The following is a 24,041-nucleotide window of genomic DNA, read 5'->3' as shown; positions in this document are numbered from 1 at the left end:
GTTGGGGTTTGGGTGTTGGGTGTTTCCTCCATATTGTCTTTGTTGATTGACGTGGGCTCTGCGATCATTTTCAAAGGAGGCTACTGCCTGCCAGACAGTGAGATTTATGGTCAGTGGCAATAGCAGCCTATTGCTGGTGGCTAATTTCCCCAAGCTGGCCGTTTTGAGCTGAAGAAGACGCACATTCGCAATATCGGGCTATTTTCTCACACCGCAAAATATCCCGCTAGTTTGAACTTCAGGCTGATGAAGACAACCCTAATGTGGCAGGCAGTACACTGTCCATACACTTGATGCACACTGCTGTCATAGCTGCCAAAAACTTGATAGACATACATTGTAAATCATTTGTAGGCACAGTCAATAGATCAATACTGTAACAATATCTGTCTGTCATCAAATACTGAAGGGTCTCAGTTGATAATGTCCTCCACTTGAGAAAGTTTATTGCAAATTGCTTTCTTGAGTCATAAAATAATTCAAATGCATGTATACTTAATGCATTAAAAAAAGATAAATCTCAAGTAATAATGACTGTTCATACAGGTATTCATTTTCAGGTTTTGATTGGTTTGTTTTTGTTTTTTTCATATTCCACTTGTGGATGCCTTCTCAGTGATAAATCACATACGAAACTGAAGACAAGTTCGCTGCTCACAGTAAATATCATGTTTTTAAGTGTAACCCTTTATGTGCCCACTTGTAACTTGTGAAGATTTTTTTTTTTCTTCATATACAGTAAATAATCCATCAAAACTTGATGTGGTTGTAATGCTAGCAACCCCCATTAGTCAAACAGGAAGACTATGGTCACGCGATAAGGACTCAGAGAAATTAGGTACACACTACACTAAACAGAGGGATGTTCACATGGGTTTGAGCATGTTGCTGCAACATGCTTGAGTCCTCAAAAGCCAGCGATGTGCTATGCAACATCCTAAACATTTGGCAACATGCTCAAGATAAAATGAAATCCAACATGTGGACAACATGTGCAAAACACGAGAAACATCAAATTTCTTAGAAAATTTGAGCCCAAAACATGAGACGGAACATTGAATGCAAACAGCACTGAGACATAAAGTTACAAAATATTACGTGCTACAAGCTCGTGATGCTCCGCGCACATACAATATCTGCAATATTCTCACACAAAGAGCTTTCAACATGATCAAATTGCAAGTTGTAGACCACTCTGCTACCTGTCTCCATTCATTGACAATTAGTGAGCAGACAGCTGTGCAAATTGGCCAAGAATCATTCCAGGGCCTTTGCCAACCCCAAGCACCTTCTAATCTGGAGAGTGTTCCACCTGAAACCCTACCAACCTAGAGACTCCAACTTCATGTGCGCTTTGCACACCCACACATTACAAGCATGAAGTCCCTTACAGCTGGGGTCCAGGGCCTGCTTATGGGCCTTGGAAGATCCAGGTTCTAGATGCTATCTTATGCTATCTCAGGCTTATTTTTCAACAAACATTGCACTACATTGTAAGTAAGAGATCATTTCAAGCAGGAGAAAATACATCTTAACCCGTTTAGGACGTGTCCCGAGTATACTCGGGCTGACGTTTTCCAGGCTGTGGACTGGTCCCGAGTATACTCGGGCTGAGAGAGTGAAATGAACACGCATTTTTAAACTTAGAATTTCACCAACAATACGATACCTATGTTGCAAATGATTTATATTTTGTGGGACTACATACATCAAAGTTGCCATCTGTGAACATTTTGTGATGATTGGTCATATCTTATGTCTATAAACAAGCAAAATATTGACAAACATGAGTGCAATTTTCACGACATTCAGACCTTCGCAACGGTCGGGAAACTGACCAATGACGAGCGACCAGCCGCACGCTCTGGCGATCTCATTTGCATCGGTATGCAAATTGTCACACTCAAGTGAAAAGCGTGCGTCCGGCGGTCAAGACCGTTGCGTGCACGCACCTACCTTATTAGCACACATTTACATGATAAAGTATGGTAGCATACTACTTCGTGTTATATCACGAATGCAATGTCGTACTTATGGATCTTCTATGAAAGCCATCTCGGCATGACAACCTGCTTATATTGGCATGAAATGTTGGCCTTCTTCTTCCGCTGCCGAGTCCTGGGATTTGCTAAAACTCGGCGAATTGAATAAATTCAAAAGTAAATCTTTTGCGTGTCCCTGCATGCGTGTGATGTGTGTGAATGTTTTTGTGTATGTTTGTTATCATGACAGCGATGTTACTTGTAGTTGTTTTAAGAGTTTTACCGTCATGAATAATATTCTGATTATGTTATAAAATTGTTTAAAAAAAAGGAACCACTTGGCCAAGAACAAACCGAGTAGGGGATGTACTGCATACAAACAACGCAGTCGATTGTGCTACTTCATCGAAGTCGTAAATTCATATAAATTGAATAGACCAGGTGGCCAGAGTATCAGGTTACATTGTACCTCCTTGAATAGACAGGATGTTGATACAAAAACATTCCTTAGACGCACGCGTAGACGCCATCTGAAAAGTCGGGGATTATGAGCATAATAGAGAAGTTCAAAGGCCGATTACAGACAGTCTCTTTTTTCTGCATCGGTCCATAGAATGCATTATAGTGATGTGCTTCGTATGTATTACGTAACCACTTTTACGGACCCCAATGATTTTATGGTTGTTGGGAAGCGAATGTGCAAGTTCTCATGTGGTTGTAACCAACATATATGTATAGAATTTAAACTTCGACAACGAAATACGCTGCAATAAAGTAAACAAGACATATGGCATTTTTTTTCTCTCATACGCTTAGCATTCGCCAAAAAAATGTAGATATAATTATGATGTTCGGTATGATGTTTGCAGCATTTCAAAGAAGCAGTAAAAAAAAATAATAATATCCCATATTTCGATGATACCGACGATGGTGATGTCGACTGTTTAGTCTTTTTTGTTCTAGTTCTGTATGAATTCCTCATAATATGCTAATATTCGGTTATAGTCGCTCTGTCAATTACTTATACATTTAGAAGTCTGAGGTGTTTTCAGTCCACTTCTTTCGTAAGTTCACGAGTCATTTTTTTTTTTCGATCATTGAGTTCAATCCATTTATAATCAGTCAAATATGACAACTTATACCGAAAAAAAAACCGATTTTTCTTTTTTTTTTCTTTGTAGAAAGCGCTCCAAATTTGCGAAGTGGTGATTCAATTTTGCGAGAGACGGAGATGTGATAACCACATCGCTTCAATTGAACACTTTGTTTAGGAGCAAGGTATTTCGGGCAATAAAAACATGAAATTAATGTTCTTGTCTTATCTCATGTTTATCGATGTAATCAATTTTTTTTTCATGTTGCTATTGAAGTAATTTATGCACTTATCGTGCCTGTGTATTTTTTTATGTCTACGTATATCTCTGCATTTAGGTATGCCTACATTCATTCATTCCATTAGACTTCGTGAAATCGCATTGAAGCATTTTCATATTCATAAACGATTGCAGCAAATGCTCGTTTCCTTTATAGGCCTACATTATGCTTATTGAATGAGATTGTTAGTACTTCATTTTTGTTTTTGTCTTTTATCGGGGGATGACTGGTATACACAATAAAAAATATATTGATTTACACTCATGACATAAGAGAAGATCATTTCAGCAAAATTAGCCGTCTGTTATGAGATATCAAAGAATGCCGGGAGAAATGTCGTTTATTTCAACAAAAATATCGTCTTTTCCTTATTTTCTGAAGTGATGTAATAATTGTAGGTCTTCAAGCCTGTGTGGCTTGTGCTTGCCATACTTCCATGATCATGTCGGCTTCTTCTACAGCTGCCGGATGGCCAACCTTTTTTGTTGCTAAATTGAATGAATTTCTCCGTCGAACTCGGGAATGCTCACCTGCGACCCTGTTTGAAAAGACGCTCTCTCATATTGAGACGAATTTGAATTCTCAATGGACATTCTAATTTGAATTGTGTTAAGGCTACGTAGTTTGAAGTGATAGGATATAGTGAAAGGAAACTGAGATTGAATGAACATCTTCATTGCGCGATCTTTTTTTTAGGCGCTTTTGAATTACCTAACTGTGAAATTAGAAGACAAACGTACACACACGCACACACACACACAAATGACTGCAAAATCTTTGCATAATGTTGAACCATTTTGAACACTCGAATATGTCGTTTTGCTCTTCCTTTGTAATACATTTGCCTCGATTAGTGCTGCTTCGATTTATCTCATTGCATCTCTTTACTTTCCTTTCCAGCTATCCACTTCTTCATTCCCATCATCTACAATTAATCGTTTAGATTGAATATCCCCATTGATGGTGGCGATCACCTTTCCAAGATACTTTGCCCGTATTATAATATATAATCTCATAAGATATCACCATAACACAGATTATAGGCAAACCTAGCCGTGTGTAATATTTCATTTCGTTTGCAAAAGTGTGTTCAGATTACCGTCCATGGAACTAAATTTAGAAGACCAGCCTATTTTTTTTATCTCTTTATCTCTCAATCTTTCTTCTTATCGCATAGACTCCGATGTTTCGTTTGCAGACCGGAAGAGCTAATAAATGCTCCATCAACTGACTTGAATAGGTGTTATATATAAATATATATATATATATATATATATATATATATATATATATATATAACAATAATCTATCCCGTTTGCTGATGATTATCATATCACTGTGTGACATTTAATTTCAAGTGATGTGCAGTGAACAATACCTTCCCGCCATTACGGTAGAGTTGTAAGGGAAACATGATTGCACATAAAATTTGCAACATACAACCCGACAGTAAACTTACAAATGCGCTCGTTGATCTCCTTTATTCATCTCATGGAAACCTAAGTCATATAATTATGGTCGAAATCTGGAGGCAGTCATGATGGATAATTTCGCAAAGCAAACGTCTTTATGCAAAAATGCATGGAGTTCGCAGGTTTAGTCACCATTAGCTGTCAAAGATTGCAAGAAAGATGCAACGATTTATCTGAATATTGAATATCCCATCAGGCTCTTGTCAACATTATGAAAATTGTTGAAACAAAACCAAGAAACAAACTCAAATGGAAGATTGGTTTGAGAAACTCAACTTCGATGCTGCTTGAAGCTTTTTTTTCTCTCTCTCATACTTATGAATGACAGCGTGATTATGTTATAAGATCGTTCAAAAAATCTACTCGGCCAACGAACCAAATAGAGGATATTCTGTATAATAGTCATCATTTTCATACAATGCAAGAGCCGATATTGCCACTATGGGGTCTTACAATTATATTCATCATGGTGAAACACAGCGTAACATGTGCGCGTGTTATAGGCAAGAACACTTTGAATAGACCAGGTGGCCAGAGTATCAGGTTACATTGTGCCTCCTTGAATAGACAGGATGTTGATACAAAAACATTCCTAAGACGCACTCGTAGACGCCATCCGAAAAGTCGGGGATTATGAGCATAATTGAAGTTCAAAGGCCGATTACGGACAGTCTCTTTATTCTGCACCGGTCCATAGAATGCATTATAGTGATGTGCTTCGTATGTATTACGTAACCGCTTTTACGGACCCCAATGAGAAACAAGACATACGGCAGAAGTTGTCTTTTTTTTCTCTCTCTCTCTCATACGCTTAGAATTCACAAATAAAAATTATGATGTTCAGTATTTGATGTTTGCAGTATTTCAAAGAGGCAGTCAAAATAAAATTACATCCCATATTACGACGATACCGACAATGGTGATGTTGACTGTTTAGTCTTTTTTGGTTCTAGTTTTGTATGAATTCTTCATAATATGCTAATTTTCGGCTATAGTCGCTCTGTCAATTACTTATACGTTTAGAAGTCTGGGTTTTTCAGTCCATCTCTTTCGGAAGTTCACAAGTCAAATGATTTCGCGATCATTGAGTTATAATGGTTTTAGCAACAACTACCGTTTTGTAGCTCAATCGATTTATAATCAGTAGAATATGGTAACTCATGCCTAAAAAAAAAATAAACTTTTTTTATGTAAATTTGTAGAAAGCACTCCAAATTTGCGAAGTGATGATTCAGTTTTGCGAGAGACGGAGATGTGATAACCCGTCGCTTCAATTGAACACTCTACTTTGTTTAGGAGCAAGGAATTTCGAGCAATAAAAGCATGAAATGTTCTTGTCCATCTCATATATTGATGTGATCAAATGTTTTCATGCTGCTATTGAAGTGGTTTATGCACTTATCGTGGCTGCGTATTTTTTTTTATAATAATTGCATTATACATCTCTGTATTTACGTAGACCTAATAATACTTGCATTCATTCCTTTAGACTTCGTGAAATCGCATTGAAGCATTTTCATATTCATAAACGATTGCAGCAAATGCTCGTTTCCTTTATACATTATGCTTATTGAATGAGAATAGTACTTCATTTTCTATTTTTTACCGGGCGATGACTCGTATACACAATAAAACAAAACAATATTGATTTACACTCATGACATAAGAGAAGATCATTTCAGCAAAATTTACCGTCTGTTATGAGAGATCGAAGAATGTCGGGAGAAATGTCGTTTATTTCAACAAACATATCATCTTTTCGTTATTTTCTGAAGTGATGTAATGATTTTAGACCTTCAAGCTTGTGTGACATGTGCTCGCCGTTCTCCCATGGTCATGTCGTCTTCTTCTATCAGCTGGCGGGTGGTCAACCTTTTTGTTTCTAATATGAATGAACTTCTCCGACGAACTCGGAAATGCTCACCTGCGACCCTGTCTGAAAAGATACTCTCTCACATTGATGCGAATCTGAATTCTCGATGGGAATTCTAATTTGAATTGTGCTAATGCTACATTTTTTGAAGTGATAGGACATAGTGAAAGGCAAACGAGGTTGAATGAACATCTTCATGGCGCGGTCTTTTTTTCTTTTTTTTTGTTGGCTATTTTGAATTACGTAACTACGAAATTGGAAGGCAAACGTACACAAAAAATGACTGCAAAATCTTTGCATAATGTTGTACCCTTTTGCCCTTTTTTGCCGTTTTGCTCTTCCTTTGTAATACATTTGTCTCAATTAGTGTTCCTTCATTTTATCTCATTACATCTCATCACTTTCCTTTCCAGCTATCCCCTTCTTCATTCCCATATACAAACGTGTAGATTGAATATTATCATTGACGGTGATGATCGCTTCTCCAAGATACTCTGCCCATAAAATTTATATATGTATGTATATAATATAATTAATATATATATATATACATATGTATATATACAGATATATATATATATATATATATATATATATACATATATATATATATATATATACAGGTATATATATATATATACATATGTATATATATATATATATATATATATATATACATATGTATTATATAAAACGTAGAAAGATATTACCAAAACACAGGTTGTAGGCAAACCTCATCTTGTATAATTTTACATTACGTTTGAAAAATCTTTTCAGATTATCTACCGTCAATCAAACAAAATTTAGATGACCAGCCTATTTTTCTCTCCTTTTTCTCTTCTCATCGTATAGACTGCCGTGTTTCATCTGAAGAGCTCATACATATTCTGTCAACTGGCTTAAACAGGACCGGTGTTTTATTCTTAGTTTTTTTTTTTTTTCTATGTAAGAAATAACGATACTCATTTAGGTTGGTGATTACTTTTTATAATAATTAAATATATGTCTTGTATCACTGTGAGAAATCTCATTTCACTTGATACATAGTGAATAATTAAATCATTATCTTCCCGACATTACGTCGAAGTTGTAAAGGAATTGTAAGATCGCACAGAAAAATAGCAGCATCAAACCCCGATAATAAACTCACAAATCGACTCGGTGATATCTTGTAAGCATCCAATGAAAACCTATTATAAGTCGCATGATCGAAATTTGTAGGTAGTCACGATTGATAATTTCAGGAAGCAAACTTCTTTATACAGACTTCTTCAGAGGATGGCAGGTATCGCGCAAGCGTGGATTATGCATTTGTATTCGTCTCAAAGAAAGTTAGAAAGATGCAAAGATTTGTTTGAATATTGAACATATTCCAGGCTCTTGTCAATTTTATGGGAATTACTGAAACAGAACCAAGAAATAAACTCAAGTGGACGTTATTCTATTACGAAATTCAACTTTGATAAATCAGTATCACCAATTCTACTTGTAATATTACATCGTTGATGGTTTGCCTAGTGTTGAAATAAAGCCACGTGCTTCTGTTACAGACACGCGAGCTTTGTATTTGGATACAAGTAGCGGGGACAAACAAGGTGTATTAACAGATTTTCAAATGTTGTATACAATGAATAAACTTCCTTCTGTTTCCAAAATTCATTGACTAGCTATGGTAAGGAATTTTGTGAACAACAGGAAGTCAAGAGTGGGTTCGTGTGCCTTTGATATCGCCACAATACGAGATTTACTTGGCGTGTCTTACAGTCGTGTAAATGGAAATACGCAAGCCTGTACACAATCCTCCGATCGATCGCTTTTCATTGAAAGACTTTGAAGGCTTTTGATCAACGGATTACAGTTTCCATAAAAGATTGCATCCATGAATCAGTAAATTCAAGACAATTATGTAGTAGAAATTTGCGACATCCTCGACATAGCCTGGTGCCCAATAATAAAAGACGCTATTCATTTGAGTTGACGAGGGAACGTAAATTGACGATCGTATAGTACGTGAAGTTCAAACCGCGCGCGCGAACCCAGATAGCGAAGGGAAGCGACATTATTATTCATGAGCGGTCGTTATTCATCCAATCAGAAAGCGGATTCCTACACCGCATACACGGCAATTTGATGATTGGGTAAAGCGGGACCGTAAGTCACACCCCCTTAGTAACCCTCGGTTCGGGCTCGATTTTGGAAAACCTGTCCGTCTGTGGGGGTGTTCGCTCGCCAAAGCAAACCGTCCTAAACGGGTTAAAAAGGGATGGCTAGTAACTGATCAGTGGGAATCAGTGGGAATGCTGGGGGATGATTGTTCCAATTCTTGTGGGATTCATTTAAGAGTACATTACAGTGTATATCTATTATTCTGTGAAAATTATTTGATTCAGAACGGTCTCATATTCAAGCAATGTGCAGTTTAATGCCCCGTCACTGTACAGGCATGCTAACCTGGAAACATTAAACAGCACACTACTTAAATATGAGACCATTCTAAAGCAAATAATTTTTACACAAAAATACTTACATAATGTACTCTAAAATGAATCCCACAAGGATTGAAACAATCATCCCCCAGCATTCCCACTGATTCCCATGATCAGTTACTAGCCATCCCCTTTAAGTGGGAGACTCAGAGTCGGGGTGGGAAAACAGGAGATTTTGTGAATAATGGGCTTTCGGTGGGAAGTCTCTGATCGAAAGCAGGAGAGGTGGAGTCTCTGCCAACCAGCAAATTAACCTCAGTAAGGTTAAACTTCAGCAAGATTTGATGATGAGCAGTTAATGTATAACTTCAAATGCCTTCCTTGTGAAATAAATTCATTGTCGTTACAAAAGAAAAAAAAAATGAACCTTCAACTATTCATTCACCTTTCATGAGCCACTGGCAAATCATTTACCGATTGTCACTTTTTATTTGAAATTTAACATTACAGAAGACAGAGCATACACAAATAAAATCAAAATAAACTGTTCAACTATTAGGAATCCAGAGAAAACTGATATCCAAATCGACCTATGGCCTACTGAGGGCCTATCATAGAACCTAGTAAAAACAGAAGAAAAAAAAATCAGAATACCATGCTTTTTTTGAAACAATGAGTTATTCAGTCCATTACTTTAATTTGTCTTGTTCCTAATCATTTTGAAATCTAAACCAAATAATATTTTGGGGCCTTCCTCTCCCCAAGACCCTGTAAAGCAAGTTTAATATTAAGATTTGAGTTTTAATTGAAGTCTCATCCTTGTTGAATTTCCGTATTAGGTTCTAGGGAGAATACCGGTCCTGTTCTCTCTAATATTTGATTTCCATAAATCATTCCCTTTTTTGGAATCGATGAAGAAAAACTATTTATATCAACGAAAGCGTGACTGCTGGCTGTCATGATGGATTTATTATGTACTCCCTCAATATTTACCTAGATTCCATGCACAACATCATCTCTTCACTCACACAAGAAAGCATCAAAGTCCACATTATGTATGAATCTATTAAAACAAGTTGATCTTGTCAAGTCATACAGTACAGGTTCACAGGTAAATCGTACACATCTCTATGTGACATAGCTTTTTCAAGCCCACTTTTTTTTAGCATACACCATTTATTTTCAAAAGGTATGTTAACAGTTATCAGATGCAAATCTAAATGTGGAATTTTTTAATGCAGAATAAATTCATGTATTAAATACAAGTACTTGTTGATTTCATGTTGAAATCTAAATATATTTGATTGCTTTACCACAATTACTGGAACCAATGCGCAATTTTTCAAAATCAAAATCAAGTGGTTTCAGAGACTATAATTATACCTCACAAATTAGACAACTGATATGAGAGCAAGCAAAAAGAGTATGTATGTATTTTTACAAACCCATTCATCAACCCCCCCCCCCCAACATTGTAGAAACATTAAGGGCAGTTGTACTCAGCAACTCCCTTACATGGTACACAGCTGTGCATAGTTCAAGGGCTATTGGTTAAAATCTAGGGCCACATACATGTACAGCATTTCAAAGCTTACATGTACATGTACAAGCACAATGTCTTGTAACAAGGAAAAATAGAAAGTACATGTACATTGTAGAGCTGAATAACGCAAACATCCATTCTCTTTACATTGTAGAATCCTCTCAGAGATCTTGATCTAGCCCCGAATTCCAGTCCCGCCCTTTTGGAGATTTTCCAAACTGGAACCTTGTTAGGGCATGAGAAAGTTTTCCGTGTTCTTTGTTGTCTTTAATAGGCTCTTTACAAGTTAAATTGCATTTTGAGTGCTTGAAGTCTGCATTTCAGTTTCTCTAGAAGTATAATCATTCTTTTATAGAGTCATTATATTCAAGCTTGAAAATATGGCCTAAACAAAACAAGCGACACAGACAATGGAACCACTCGTGGCAACTCCTCTTCAAATTCATAAATTGATCTGCAAGCATACTCCTATTTTTTATTGTTTCTGATCTACTGATTTCACAAAAGGACATTAGTGCCATCTTTTGCCAGCTTGATGCTCAGACACAATGCATCACTTTATGCAACTAGAAAAGCACTCTGAGAGCGCAGACCTCTGCCAAGCAGCTAACTTCCAACACTGATTTTGTTCTTCCGAAGAGATCAGTGATTTCTACCCATATGTATGCATGCTGAAAATCACCGGATTTCCCAAAACAGAAACTTTCCGTGGCATCACCAATGCCAGCTGCACAGTGTGCCTCGCCCTGGACAGAAACTAGAGTACCGGTACGCCTCTAGTGTGCACATGAAGACCTCATGCTATGCAGCTTGAACTCCCAAGTTCGTTGACCCCACCTGCTAAAATATCGAAAATCCTTCATAAAATCCTCAAAAATTTAAGGATCGCTACAAAAAAAATTAATCATCTGTTCCTTGTGTCACTATCAACCTTTCCTGCAAGTTTCATCCAATCTGTTCACAACTTTTAGAGCTATTTTGCACATGGACAAACAAACAAACAAACAAACAGTAAGGAAGACATAACCTCCTCCCTTGGCGGAGGTAATTACCTTATGCATTGAACAGCGATGTACATATTACTACTGGCCTCTGCATGTACCTACAGAGTGTAGGCCTCATCCAAATAGTACAATCATTTAACTGTACATTGCGGTCTACATTAATTATGCATGTACATCTGTAAGTGATGCTAGAAAGCACACTTTATATGAGTGTACATGTACAAGTGCAAACTGTATAATGGTGTGCTGCTCGAAACTCCTGTGGCTGAAAGTACAAATGTATGTAACTCGATAACAGACACACCCATTCAAGTGACTCATCTATGCTGTATACGCTGCTATTTTTGTATAGATATTTTTGCAAATGAGGACACAGACATTTTTGCGAGATGTCAGGGATCTCGCTAGCGTATATCACCCTTGTCGGCGCCGACAAGCGTGCGGTTTGAAGAAACAATTGCCGACAAGGGTAAAACTTGCCGACAAGTGTAACACCACGCGTGAACTTGCCGACAAGGGTAACACCACGCGTGAACTTGCTTGACGAGCTAAGTTCGGACCAATTTCTCGCCTTTTTTACTCTTTATTATCTGGCTAGAAAAGAAGCTACATGTAGATGTCGAAAGGAGCAGCAGTTTGCAAGCGCAAAAGAATTATCCACGCAGTCACCGCACCGATCACAACAACGCGGCTCAACATAGCGACGTACAGGTACATGTACTAGCAGCACATACACACCACATCACACACTTGCTCACTCACATGCGCTCTGATTCGGGATCCACACACGCTGCACCACCCAGCCGGCCACACAGCGGCCTGTGTGTACGACGGTATTGTGAGAGGGCGAGAGAGGACGGAAAGAGAGGGTCGGAGCCTGAGGGAGGCTGAGGAAGGCTGACACGTGCTCGCTTGTTGTCACGCTTGTGTTGTCGGGTTACGCAAAAACAAACGATATGAAATGCATGCCCCCCTCCGCCAAAGGTTGTATTTTTTTTTTTTTTTTTTTGCTGCTTTGGTTTGTTTGTTCGTTTATCTGCCTGTCTGTCTCTCTATTCGCAAAATAAGTGAACATTTGGGAAGAGATTAGGATGAAATTTTCAGGAACAGTTGGTTGGTAAAATGGCGCAAGGAACCATGGAACAGATGATTAAATTTTGATAGTGATCAGGATTTATAATACCACCAGAATTCACCGCCAGGATCCATGATTTTTAGACTTTGTTTCGTATATTTGAAAGGATTTGTATCAATTCTTTAGGAAGCTGGCCATCGGCAATGACGCAAAATATTAGATGCGTTCAAAGCATTGCCGCAGAGAGAAAATTAACTCCATCTTTCGTTTAAAAAAGAAAGAAAAAAGAACGTGCGATGGAGTAAGCAAATGCAAATTGTTATTTTTATTTTTGGTAGTTTCAGCGGGTTATTTTTTTTTTCTTTTTATTTAAAAAGCCATGCGTTCCATTTGAGCCTTTTCACTTTCCATGGATTTGTAAAGTCATTCGTGAATATTCCATTTTCCTTCTCCGGGCCGACATTTATAGTAATTCTGTCGTGATGATCTTTCAACTCAAGTTCAACCAAGGAGGTATTCAACGTAAGTAATGCTCCACGTGCTTCTGGCTTGGTTTGTTAACAGGTGCGTTAGGGGGGCTTCATGGGCAGAAAATAAATGGATAATCATTCTTCAATGTTCCCAGTTGGTTTACATGCTATTTACATGGGCTGTTTACGACCACTGAAGCAAGGTGGCAGTACGCGCGGCATTCCTTTATCTGACACCTGGCTTTCGTGGAAATGTCGTGGAAATTTCCACAAGCCATGATATCAAGTTTCCCCTCTGCCTGTGGTCGTGTTTTTGTTTTTTTAATTCTTCATTACGAACATCAATTTGTTCAACTTGAAAAGTGTAGATAATTTGCTTCGAGCACGTGTTTCTTTCTTTCTTTCTTTTTTTCATTGCAGCGTCGGTAATATTTTGTTTTGTTCATCGTCCGTGCATGGCAGGGGTTCATGGAAGGAGAACGATAGGAATGACTGGGGAGAAAATAAACTGAAAGAAGGAAGCATATTTTGAGCAAGCTGTCTTTGTTTTTCTCTACACCAGCATCATGGTGTGTCTGCGTTTATTCATTTTTTTTTTTTTTTTTATCATGCTCTTGCTTCAAGGAGCTACGCTTTTCCCGCATAAAATTAATAATGGATACCGCACGCAGAGGCCCACGTTTTGACGTGAAGAACCATACATTCATCATCTATTTATAATAATTTTTATTCAATTTAAAATAAAGAATGTTTGGTTGTTCAAGTAATACAAAAAAAAAATATCATTTTGACATTTCATGCGCTTAACTGCCGAGCATTTTCTTTTTTTCTTCTTTTACGGGAGAGAGCAAAATGTTCTTCTCTTTAGCAATGACGGCCTACCTAGGCATATTATACATATCTATATTGTGACGCAGTTTTGATTTTCGTGAACACGTGAATTGTTCTCCTTCCAGATCAGTTCTTGATTTAGTGAAAGTTAACAATGTTTTTCACATTCACAAAAGCAGTTTGGTTAGCCTGTGTTCAGTTCGCTGCCAATGAAATTTCTAATTAAAGCGATGCCCGGGTTTACTCTGAGGGTTTGTTCCGAAATAATAATAGAATAATATTACATTCCTTATTATTCTGAAGGTTCGTTAATTGGACAATAATAAAGAAACAATGTCCGTTAATTTCCAAACAAAATCAATTTTGTTATTTCGAACGTTCTGCCAGTGAAATTTTGGAATGAAACAGTAACAGTTTTCTTACTCTGAGGGTTTGTTACTCCGACAGAAAAAAAAAATAGTAATGAAATAGTACTAGATTCTGTATTCTGAAGGTTCGTTAACCGAAAGATAATAAAGAAAAAAAAAATGTCCGTAAATTTCAAAACGAAATCAGTGCGTCATTTCGAGCGTTTTGCCAGTGAAATTTCGGAATAAAACGACTGCCCAAAAACAGTTGCAGTTTTCTTACTCTGAGGGTTCGTTACTCCGACAGATTAATGATAAAATGATGCTAGATTCTTTATTCTGAAGGTTCGTTAATCCAAAAATGATTGAGAAAAAATGTCCGTTCACTTCACAACGAAATCAGTTTTGTTATTTCGAACGTTCTGCCAGTGAAATTTCGGAATAAAACGACGGCCCCAAAAGGGTTACAGTTTTCTTTCACTCTGAAGGTTCGTTACTCCGAAAGAATAATGATGATAAAATACTTAAGATTCTTAATTCTGAACGATCGGTAATCGGAAAACGATATAGAAGAAATGTTCGTTTATTTCCAAACGAAATCAGTTTTGTTATTTCGCGGCAGTATAATTACGGAATAAAACGACGGCCCCAAAACGGTTACAGTTTTCGTTCTCTGAGGGTTCGTTAATATACTCCGAAAGAATAATGGTAAAATAATACTCTACATTCTTAATTCTGAATGATCGTTAATCGAAAAATGATTAAGGAGAAAATAATATTCGTTTATATGCAAACGAAATCAGTTTTGTTATTTCGAACGTTCTGCCAGTATAATTTCGGAATACAACAACGGCCCCAAAACGGTTAGTTTTCTTACTCTGAAGGTTTGTTATTCCGAAACAATAACGATGATAGATGATAGATTCCTTTCTGAAGTTTCGTTGATCGGAAAATGATTAAGAAAAAAATGTTTGTTAATCTCCGAACGAAATCAGTTTTGTTTATTTTGAACATTCATCTGTAGTACCGACCTTTGGTGTTGTTGTTGTTTTCGATTACAAAAATTCGAAGTACTCAGTAATGAATTGTTTCATTTTATTTAAACAAACCTTCGGAATAATGACCATCATTACATTTTTGTATGATATCTCTTTGATGTCACGGCCAAACTACCGCAGTATACCCAGAAAGGAAAGTGCAACGATGTCCCGAAAGTTCTTGATCGCTTCTCGCGCATCTGCATGCAATAGGCCTACCACGTGGTCGAGCAGACGGCGAGAAAGCAAAAACACTACGGGTATAGTTAGTACACGGTGCGCGTTGTTGCGATACAGAGACGGCTAATTATTGCAACAATGAAACAGGAAAGGCCTAAAAGAAATCGGAACCTTCACCATCGGCACCTACTTCTCTTTCATTTATTATTGAGGAACTGCTGCCAACAAAAGGTATGGAGTTTCTGCATTGTTTCTGTGAGAATATGCCCCTCACAACGTTCATTACATCTCTGTGAAAATGTCGCTGACACAGCCACAACATGCGATGGAATTTTAAACTTATCGTCATGTGATGGGCAATCAACCAATCAGATAGCTATTTAAGTGATCGGTACCAACTGGTGTGTGTCAATGAAGCAAAATCTGCTCAAGTTCACCTCAAAAGCGGAGTCCCCCAAGGATTTGTAGGAGGGCCCTTGCTTTTTTCTGTGTACCTCAGTCAACTCAGACATGTGTTACATAAGCACTCTGTCAAGTACCACTGTTATGCTGATGATGTGCAGTTGTATACATCTTTCGTACCTGGTCAAGAAAACACTGTATCTGCTATAAAGAAGCTTGAAAAATGTGTTGAAGATGTTATAGCATGGATGCGCTCACACTCACTCAAAGTCAATAATGCAAAGTCTGAATTTATATTGTTTGGTTCTAAGGCCCATCTGTCAAAGTCTGGAGCATGTGTTGTCAAAGTAGGGGACTCATTAATTCAATTGTCAAACAAATGCAGAAATCTTGGTGTTACTTTCGACTCTACTATGTCTATGTCATATCAAGTCTCTAGTATCTGTCAGTCTGTACGATACCAATTGCATAACTTGGGATTTATCAGAAAGTACCTCACTCAGTCTAGTACAGAAAAGATAGTGCATGCACTTATTACTTCTCGTTTGGATTTCTGTAATGCTCTACTGTATAACACGTCAAAATTACAACTAGACCGCCTTCAAAAGCTTCAAAATAATGCTGCCCGTTTAGTTTCATTGTCACCTACAAGAAAACATGTAATGCCCTTACTTATCTCTCTACACTGGCTCCCCATTCATTATCGAATCATGTTCAAGTTACTATTTGTTTTTCATTCATTAAATGGAACTGCTCCTCACTACAACTGTAGTTTGATTACCCCTTACAATCCTTCTAGGTGCCTTAGGTCTTCAAACTCATCTCTACTTGCCGTACCACAAACTCACAATTCTTGGGGTGATCGATCATTTCTGTATGCTGGCCCATTCCTATGGAATAGACTTCCACACAACATTCGCAATCTGTCCTCTCTAAGTGAGTTTAAGAGCTCACTTAAAACTTGGTTATTTAGACAAGCTTTTTCGTAAACATTTCCTTTATTCCTTTTCTCATACCTCCTTTTCACTGGTTTTTTCTCTCTGCCTCTCTTTCTTGCGCCATGAGCATCTTTTCATGATGGATACCGGCGCATTACAAGTGTTCATATTATTATAGCTACATTCTAATTAGGTCTTGTATTATAACCAATATCCATTACAGTATTCATCGCATAATCGGGCATCTGATAATCGGGAACCTCGCTTAAATGACATACGCTTCCCAGAAACATTTCCAATGCACGTTATTTTCACTGGATAATCGGGCGGGGACCTCTGATAAACGGGACAATTTTTCTTCAAGCGATCTTTGATTTTGTTGAAATTTTACACAAAAAATCTACCAAAATACCACAACAATATTTCAAAGATTCCCTATCAGTTGTCGTTTACATCAAACTTACAAAGCAAGCTTCGGACTGGTGTGTTTTGACCTCCGTCCATCCAGTACACGTACATTTCAGCTCGCTGCCCGCCTTCGCTTTTCTGTACATGTGTATATATGGCGAGCTAGATCGCTACAACACATGTACAGTGCACTGATCGCAGCAAGTAAACAATCAAGCCGTGATGATTGAATGATTGAAGGACTTTTCGTTGACGTTCCCACATCAGTTCTGGGTAATCATTTCCCATGGCTGTGGATATGTGGATACAGAACGCCCTACGTGTCCAAGAATTCTACGAATGTTTAAGAAAGTGCTAGCTTTTAATCCACATATTTTGTGTTCGAAGAGAGGTGACAGAAGAAGAACCCGGTTGCGATTACTCTACATCATTGCGAGAATGCAGGGACAGCTAGAGGGTCGCACCGAGGGGTAGCGTGGTTGTGTATTCATATATATCATGTACATGTACAGTACGTCAGTATGCATGTGTGTGTGTGTGTGTGTGTGTGTGTGCGTGTGTGTGTGTGCACTACATAATGTACATGTCGTATGCCGTTAGTGTATGGTGAGTGCTCATTGCGAAATCGGGCACCCCGCTTAAAGGGGCTGTGTTTGCTACTCCCAACCTGTCCCGATTATGCGATGAATACTGTACTAAAATTACAAATATTATTGGAAAGTATGTAAAACACTCATACTCATATCTATATGAATTGTTTCTGTTGTTAAATTGAATTTCAAGAAATGACAGCACATTGTATCTTGTCAACGTCCTCATATTGATGGTACTCTACGCGTATGAGACACAACAAATGATGGCTAAGGAGTAAACAAAGAGTGGATGCCTTTCTCCACAGATACCAAGGAAGAGTTTTAGGGACAACATAGAGAGACCATGTTACAAATGAAAAAAGTACAGTATGGCAGCGAACCAAGGAGGAACTTCTGACCCAAGCCATAAAGTAAACACATGATGAATTGGCTTGGCCACATACTCTGGATGGCTGACAAGACAATCCTTTAAAAATAGCACTTGAGTGGAAGTCAAGTAAATGGAGAGAAAAAAAAATGGGAAGACTACTCACAACATAGAGAGGAGTAGAAAATGAGCAAAGGGAAAGAGCCTGGAAAAATGTTGATTGGGACAGGGACACATCCAGGCAAACGACAAAAAGCAGCGGAAACAAAAGACCTGGGGAACACTCCCCTGAGTTCCACTCATTCTTGCAAAACTATCATCTATTAAGAACATAGAAGATTTTTTTTTTATTTTTTTTTTTTTTTTGGGGGGGGGGGGGGGCAGCTCTGAGGGGCTCCAGGGAACATGGTGTCCATTTGTATATTCTACTACACTGCCAGAATATAATCATGTAGAAAAATTTTACTATGCATTTTCAAAAAGACGATCAAATTTGAGAACTGGCCACCAATTTGTTCCTGCCCGCAATGTTTCCTATTGCAGACAGGAATCCCTGGACATACCATTCATAACTATGAAAGTACATTCACTACATGTATCTACAAGTTGAAGTTGAAGTATCTCTGTTTTTAAACAATTTTTTTTAATTAACAGGTTGTGGGGTCCAAAGGGGTATGGGGAAGGATGATGCCCATTTTTATCAATATGGTATTCTGTTAAGAGTTGCCAAGTTTGGTAACAAATTTGACCATATATGCAATTTCAAGGAGATGAAAACGTGAAAGGTCTGGAGAAGAAGATTTTATTAAAGATTCCTTAATTTGGAGCATTTTGGGAGCCATATGGTGCCCATTTGGACAATTGAGATCTTATCCCCTAGGGATGCTCCCTGCCAAGTTTGGTGAAAATCTGTCTTGAGTTTTTTTAAGAAGAAGATGAAAATGTTATATGTTTATTAAAGCACAACGAACAGTGCATGACGGACGATACACGACAGACCACATAATGATGAATGATCGTTTAGCTCACATGAGCTTGAAAGTTGCGGACTGATGTCCTTTTGAGGATGGAATGAGGCAAGGCCTATCAAGGTCAAGTCATAACGGAGCAGTAAGACACCGTTGTACCAGTACTCACCCCCATTGAGAACTCCAGCACCTTGCGGATGAGGGCGGGGTCCGGGATCACCCCGAGAGACCGCTGGATGCGATCTTTCTCCTCCTGAAGATCTTGCTCCTTATAAAACTGTTCAGGAAAGAGAAAATTAAGCATGGTTTACAATCATATTGTTCAGACTGAAGTGCTGGCAGGAGTACCAATTGAAGGGGTCGGTGCAAAATAGTGCTAACCCACATAATAGTCATTTTGAGATAATCGCTGTTAAATGTTTGGAAAGTCCATACATTGTACATTAATAATACATGAATGCAAGCATTTTTTACCATCATATAGGTTGAATTCAAATATGATATTTTCACGGAGGTCAGAGTGAAGGCTAAGGATTATGAAAATGCATGTAACTCAATTTTGACAAAAGTGTGGGTTAGCACTATATTCACCGACCACTTCAATTGTTGGAACTTTAAGGAAGGTTTGAGACACTTTGAAAAAGATTCAGATCAAGTTCAAATTGATTTTAATTCATTTGTGTCCTACAAGTACATGTATGAAAACATGAAAAAGTCACAACTTTGATTTAACTGTGTCCTTCCAGCAAAAGGACCTGATACAGTCAATAAATATCAATTTTCCTGATTAGATTTTTTTTCACACTTTCAATATGCCAAGTTCTAAGATACAATTTCCTCCACTTACAAGAGAGAGAGCGAGAGAGAGGGAGAGAGAAAGAAAGAACTAGAAAGCCGGTCAAATAAATGTGTTTGATAAAATTGGTTTGAAGGTCAGTGTGGTCAAGTATGTTGGGGATTCCACATTAAAACATGATTTTCAGAGCTTCATGTTATCATCTTCCTCAAAATAGCATTAAAGCTCAATACTGTACAAGTGCAAATTGTCCTAGTGTGAAATTTAGCACATTTAACGCAAACATGGAACTAGTGCGTTTGCAGGATATGAAACTAGTGAACAATTTTGTGCTTGATACGTTCTAGATCTTTGATCTCAGAATGGCATATTGTAGGGGTAGAACTGTTATTTGTATTTTTGTCACATTCGCTACTACCCTAGCATAAGTGAATTTGCTGTCATGACTTAGACCAGATTGTGCTCCCAAACCCTCTACCACCAGCAGTGAGCTATTTGAGGTGTTCCCTCACTTGTCATGACCATCCCTAAATAAAAAAACACAACAACATTTATCTTTGGCAACAAACTGCAAGAAAATGATAAGGCGAAAATGTTTGCTTTTACAATAAACCACAACTCACTGATATCATGTCATTTAGAGTGTCTTCATCTCCATGTGTCAGAACAGTCAAGTATACAGCGTTCCTGAGGTCAGCGGGCAGCTGGTCACCGCCCGAACGGTGGGCCTTGAAGCGTCTCCTTGCTTCCTCCACAGTGGGCCCGTGCCCGCTTCGGCCCATGACGCGTATCGCCAGGGCCCGCAGTAAGGCATTGAGGTGACCTGCAACACAGATAATGTGAAGAGATAATCAAGCATGACATGTATGAGGTATGATATAATGTTACGTGTTTAGCACTGGTCTTATTCATGGTGAGTGAAAGCATTTATTTCCTTACTTACATGTATTTCTGCTTCTTATGCTAAGTTCTTACAACCGGTTTAGAGTCCCCTTTACCTGGAGAATCTCCAGAGGACATGCCAGATGTAAATTGGCCGTGATTTGGCAGAAGTATTTTGTTGATTTGTTGATTTGTATTGATTTTGAAATGCAGAAATAAAAACTGAACTGAACTGAACTGAACTGAACTACATATCTTGATTTTTTGACATTTTTTGTTTTTTGGCTTACTGAGTTTTTCATAACATCATGCTTAATATGTTAAAATAAGATGTTATAACTCTGTGAAATTTTCAAAATCAAATTCTCAAATATCAAGGTTTTTGGGTAAAAATGACATCACTGAGCTGGCAGAACTACGTAACTTGAGATACGTAGCAGGTAACTGCTATACATGTAGTTACTTAGTTTTGCCTGATCGTACTCCTTCATTGAGGCAGCTTGAACGGCTGGCAGAACTACGTATCTCAAGTTCCGATCCGTACACACGTGTCGTAATTGTATACAATTTATGGGATTCTCATGATCAGCCAGAATTATTTATCTTTTAAAAAACTCTAAAATTTCTTTAAATGTGGCAATGAGCATGTATTTTGAGATGGTAAAACATAAAAGACTCCTTTTTGTTATAGAACACAATTCCAAGTTATGTAAATCACTCTAGTGTAAAACGGCAGGCATTTAAATTTCAAACAAGAATATCTCGAAATCATTTCAAACGAGATACGCATAGTTTTGCCAGATCACGGCTGTAATGAGCAGTAGAACTGAGGAAACCCTGCAGGGGATTAGAGAGATCCCTGTTCAGAGTTCATGGTCACACACTCCGGACTCACTCCAGGCTCGCGTTTTGTGTCATGTCAGTTAGGAGACCAAAGTGTCAGAGGTAAGCACAGCACGACCTCTGAAAGTTGTATCGTGTTTTAGGGGACTCTAAACAGGGCAGAAAACAATGTGCAGAGAAAAATGTAAAATCCATGCTCAAAAATCGTAATGGAACTGAGAAAAGAGTGAGAATGACTATTACAGGTATGAACAGGGTGAGGTACACGTACTGTGGTACAGTGAGCAAGACTCTTAGCTTTGATACAGAGGTTCGAAGTTTGAGTCATGCCAAGTGCTTGCATCCCTAAACAAGATGCTTATACCAAGATGTCCCTCTGGACCCAGGTGTAAAAAATTGCACCTGTTTGCTAGGGTAATAATAATGGCACACTTCTTGGACAAACAGTGCTACATTTAAAACTGAAGAGGCCACATGGGTAAACAAGACCATTACTAAATGTGACCCTGCATCACATAACCAACAAAAAGTCGCCAGACATGGATTCTTAGTTAGGGGCAGATTCTGAAAGAGCAGACTCTAAGCTTTAAAATGATATATAACTCAATTCAAATGAACTACCTAAATACTGGAAAGAAAGCACACATTCTAGAAATGTGTGAACTGAGAAAAGAGGCTCTGAAGTACAGGGTCTATTCAAGCGCTTAATCTTTCACCAAGCCGTGCTAGCTGTGCGATGAAAGGGACAAAACACAGGATGTCAACCACTGGAGCACCAACAATGAAGGGATTATCAAATTAAGCTGAAATTGCAGAGGGAGACAAATTGAAGAAACTCACACCTGAAGACCATTACTATTATTATTATCATCAACATTAAATATTATGCTCTTATACTCATTCTCTGTGATATATTTAATTGTCATTCTGAACTTTTTATAAGGTAAGGTAAAATCTTTGGTAAAAAAGGAGTGCACAATCCTGCACATATCCTGGCTTTCATGTTGGCAAATTTATCAACATAATGAAGAGCCCGATTCTAACTGTTTTCTTCTCTCTGATATTATCAAACTTGGCATTTTTATGGCTCAAAATAAACTTAAATATAACAATCCATGTTGAATCTTAAGTGCTTGATCTGTACACCAAAGGAACGCCCTTTTTGGAAGTTTGGTGGTTGACATCAATTCTTTAATGGCCCAAGGGGGACCGAGCAACAGTTAATCTCCAGCCTTGGTAGTGTGAACTCACTGATATACGTCAATTTAAAGGACAAGTCCTCCCTTCATATACATATGAATTGAGAGAATGCAGCAATGTTAATAGAACACATCAGTGAAAGTTTGAGGAAAATCAGACAATCGGTTCAAAAGTTATGACTTTTTGAAGTTTCAGTGCTGCAATCGTTGGATGAGAAGACTACCATAGCATGTGATGTCACATGTGTACAACGGTATAAAGAAAATATAAAGACAATTTAATATATTTTCACTTTTCTTGCAAATAAAAGAGAACTTGACTTGCCTCTTTCAAAAGGCAGGGGAAATGATATTGCCCTTAGCATTATGTCAGTGACAAGTCGAGGGAATGTGTGCTTTTTTCAAAAACTGAAATTTTGTGAAATTCTCTTCCTTTTTCTTAAATATCGTTCTACCCATATGACAACATAAACTGTAGTAGTCTTCTCATCCAACAGTGAATGCGCAATAACTTCAAAAATGCATAACTTTTGAATGGACTGTCTGATTTTCTTCAAACTCTCACTGATGTGCTGTGCTAATATTGCTCCATTCACTCAATTCACATGTATATGAAGGTGGACTTGACCTTTGAGTATCACATCATTGGTACTGGCCGACAGAAACAAGAAAGAGCTCAAGCATGGTTGGACTCCTTACTTTCGTTTTCCACCATATCCCAGCCCATCTTCTTGTAGACCTTGGTGAAGAGCTGTTTGATGAACCCTTGGAGGTGAGGTTTGCAGTCCGTCTCAGCCAGTAGGACTCCCATCAAGCCCAGGTTGGTGGCTATCTCCATCCACACTGTGTAGTCGGTCTCGTTCTCAAAGGCCTCGAAGAGCTTGAGGACATCCACGGTGCTTGCCTGCCCGGTCTTGGCCTAAACATTGGTGAGATTTGAAGATGTGTAGAATCATAAAGAGGGGTGAATGTGCATCGCATATGATCCTCTTTCTCTACATGTTGGAAAGGCGAATAAGCATGAAAGCACA

General features: G+C 38.1%; 1 protein-coding gene across 1 annotated transcript in view; it reads right to left on the bottom strand.

Annotated features, from left to right (window-relative positions):
• Positions 1-24,041, bottom strand: part of LOC140245102 (puromycin-sensitive aminopeptidase-like) — a 70,314-nt gene that overhangs the window by 18,159 nt on the left and 28,114 nt on the right. The window contains exons 15-17 of the mRNA XM_072324699.1: positions 23,710-23,929; positions 20,710-20,909; positions 19,460-19,567 (exon numbers count right to left, since the gene is read on the bottom strand). Of these exons, the coding sequence (XP_072180800.1) occupies positions 19,460-19,567; positions 20,710-20,909; positions 23,710-23,929 (528 nt within the window). The remainder of the gene's footprint in view (positions 1-19,459; positions 19,568-20,709; positions 20,910-23,709; positions 23,930-24,041) is intronic.

This window comes from Diadema setosum, chromosome 22 (assembly GCF_964275005.1).
Source record: "Diadema setosum chromosome 22, eeDiaSeto1, whole genome shotgun sequence".
NCBI classification, from domain to species: Eukaryota; Metazoa; Echinodermata; class Echinoidea; order Diadematoida; family Diadematidae; genus Diadema; species Diadema setosum.
This window is presented reverse-complemented; position numbering and strand designations above follow the sequence as displayed.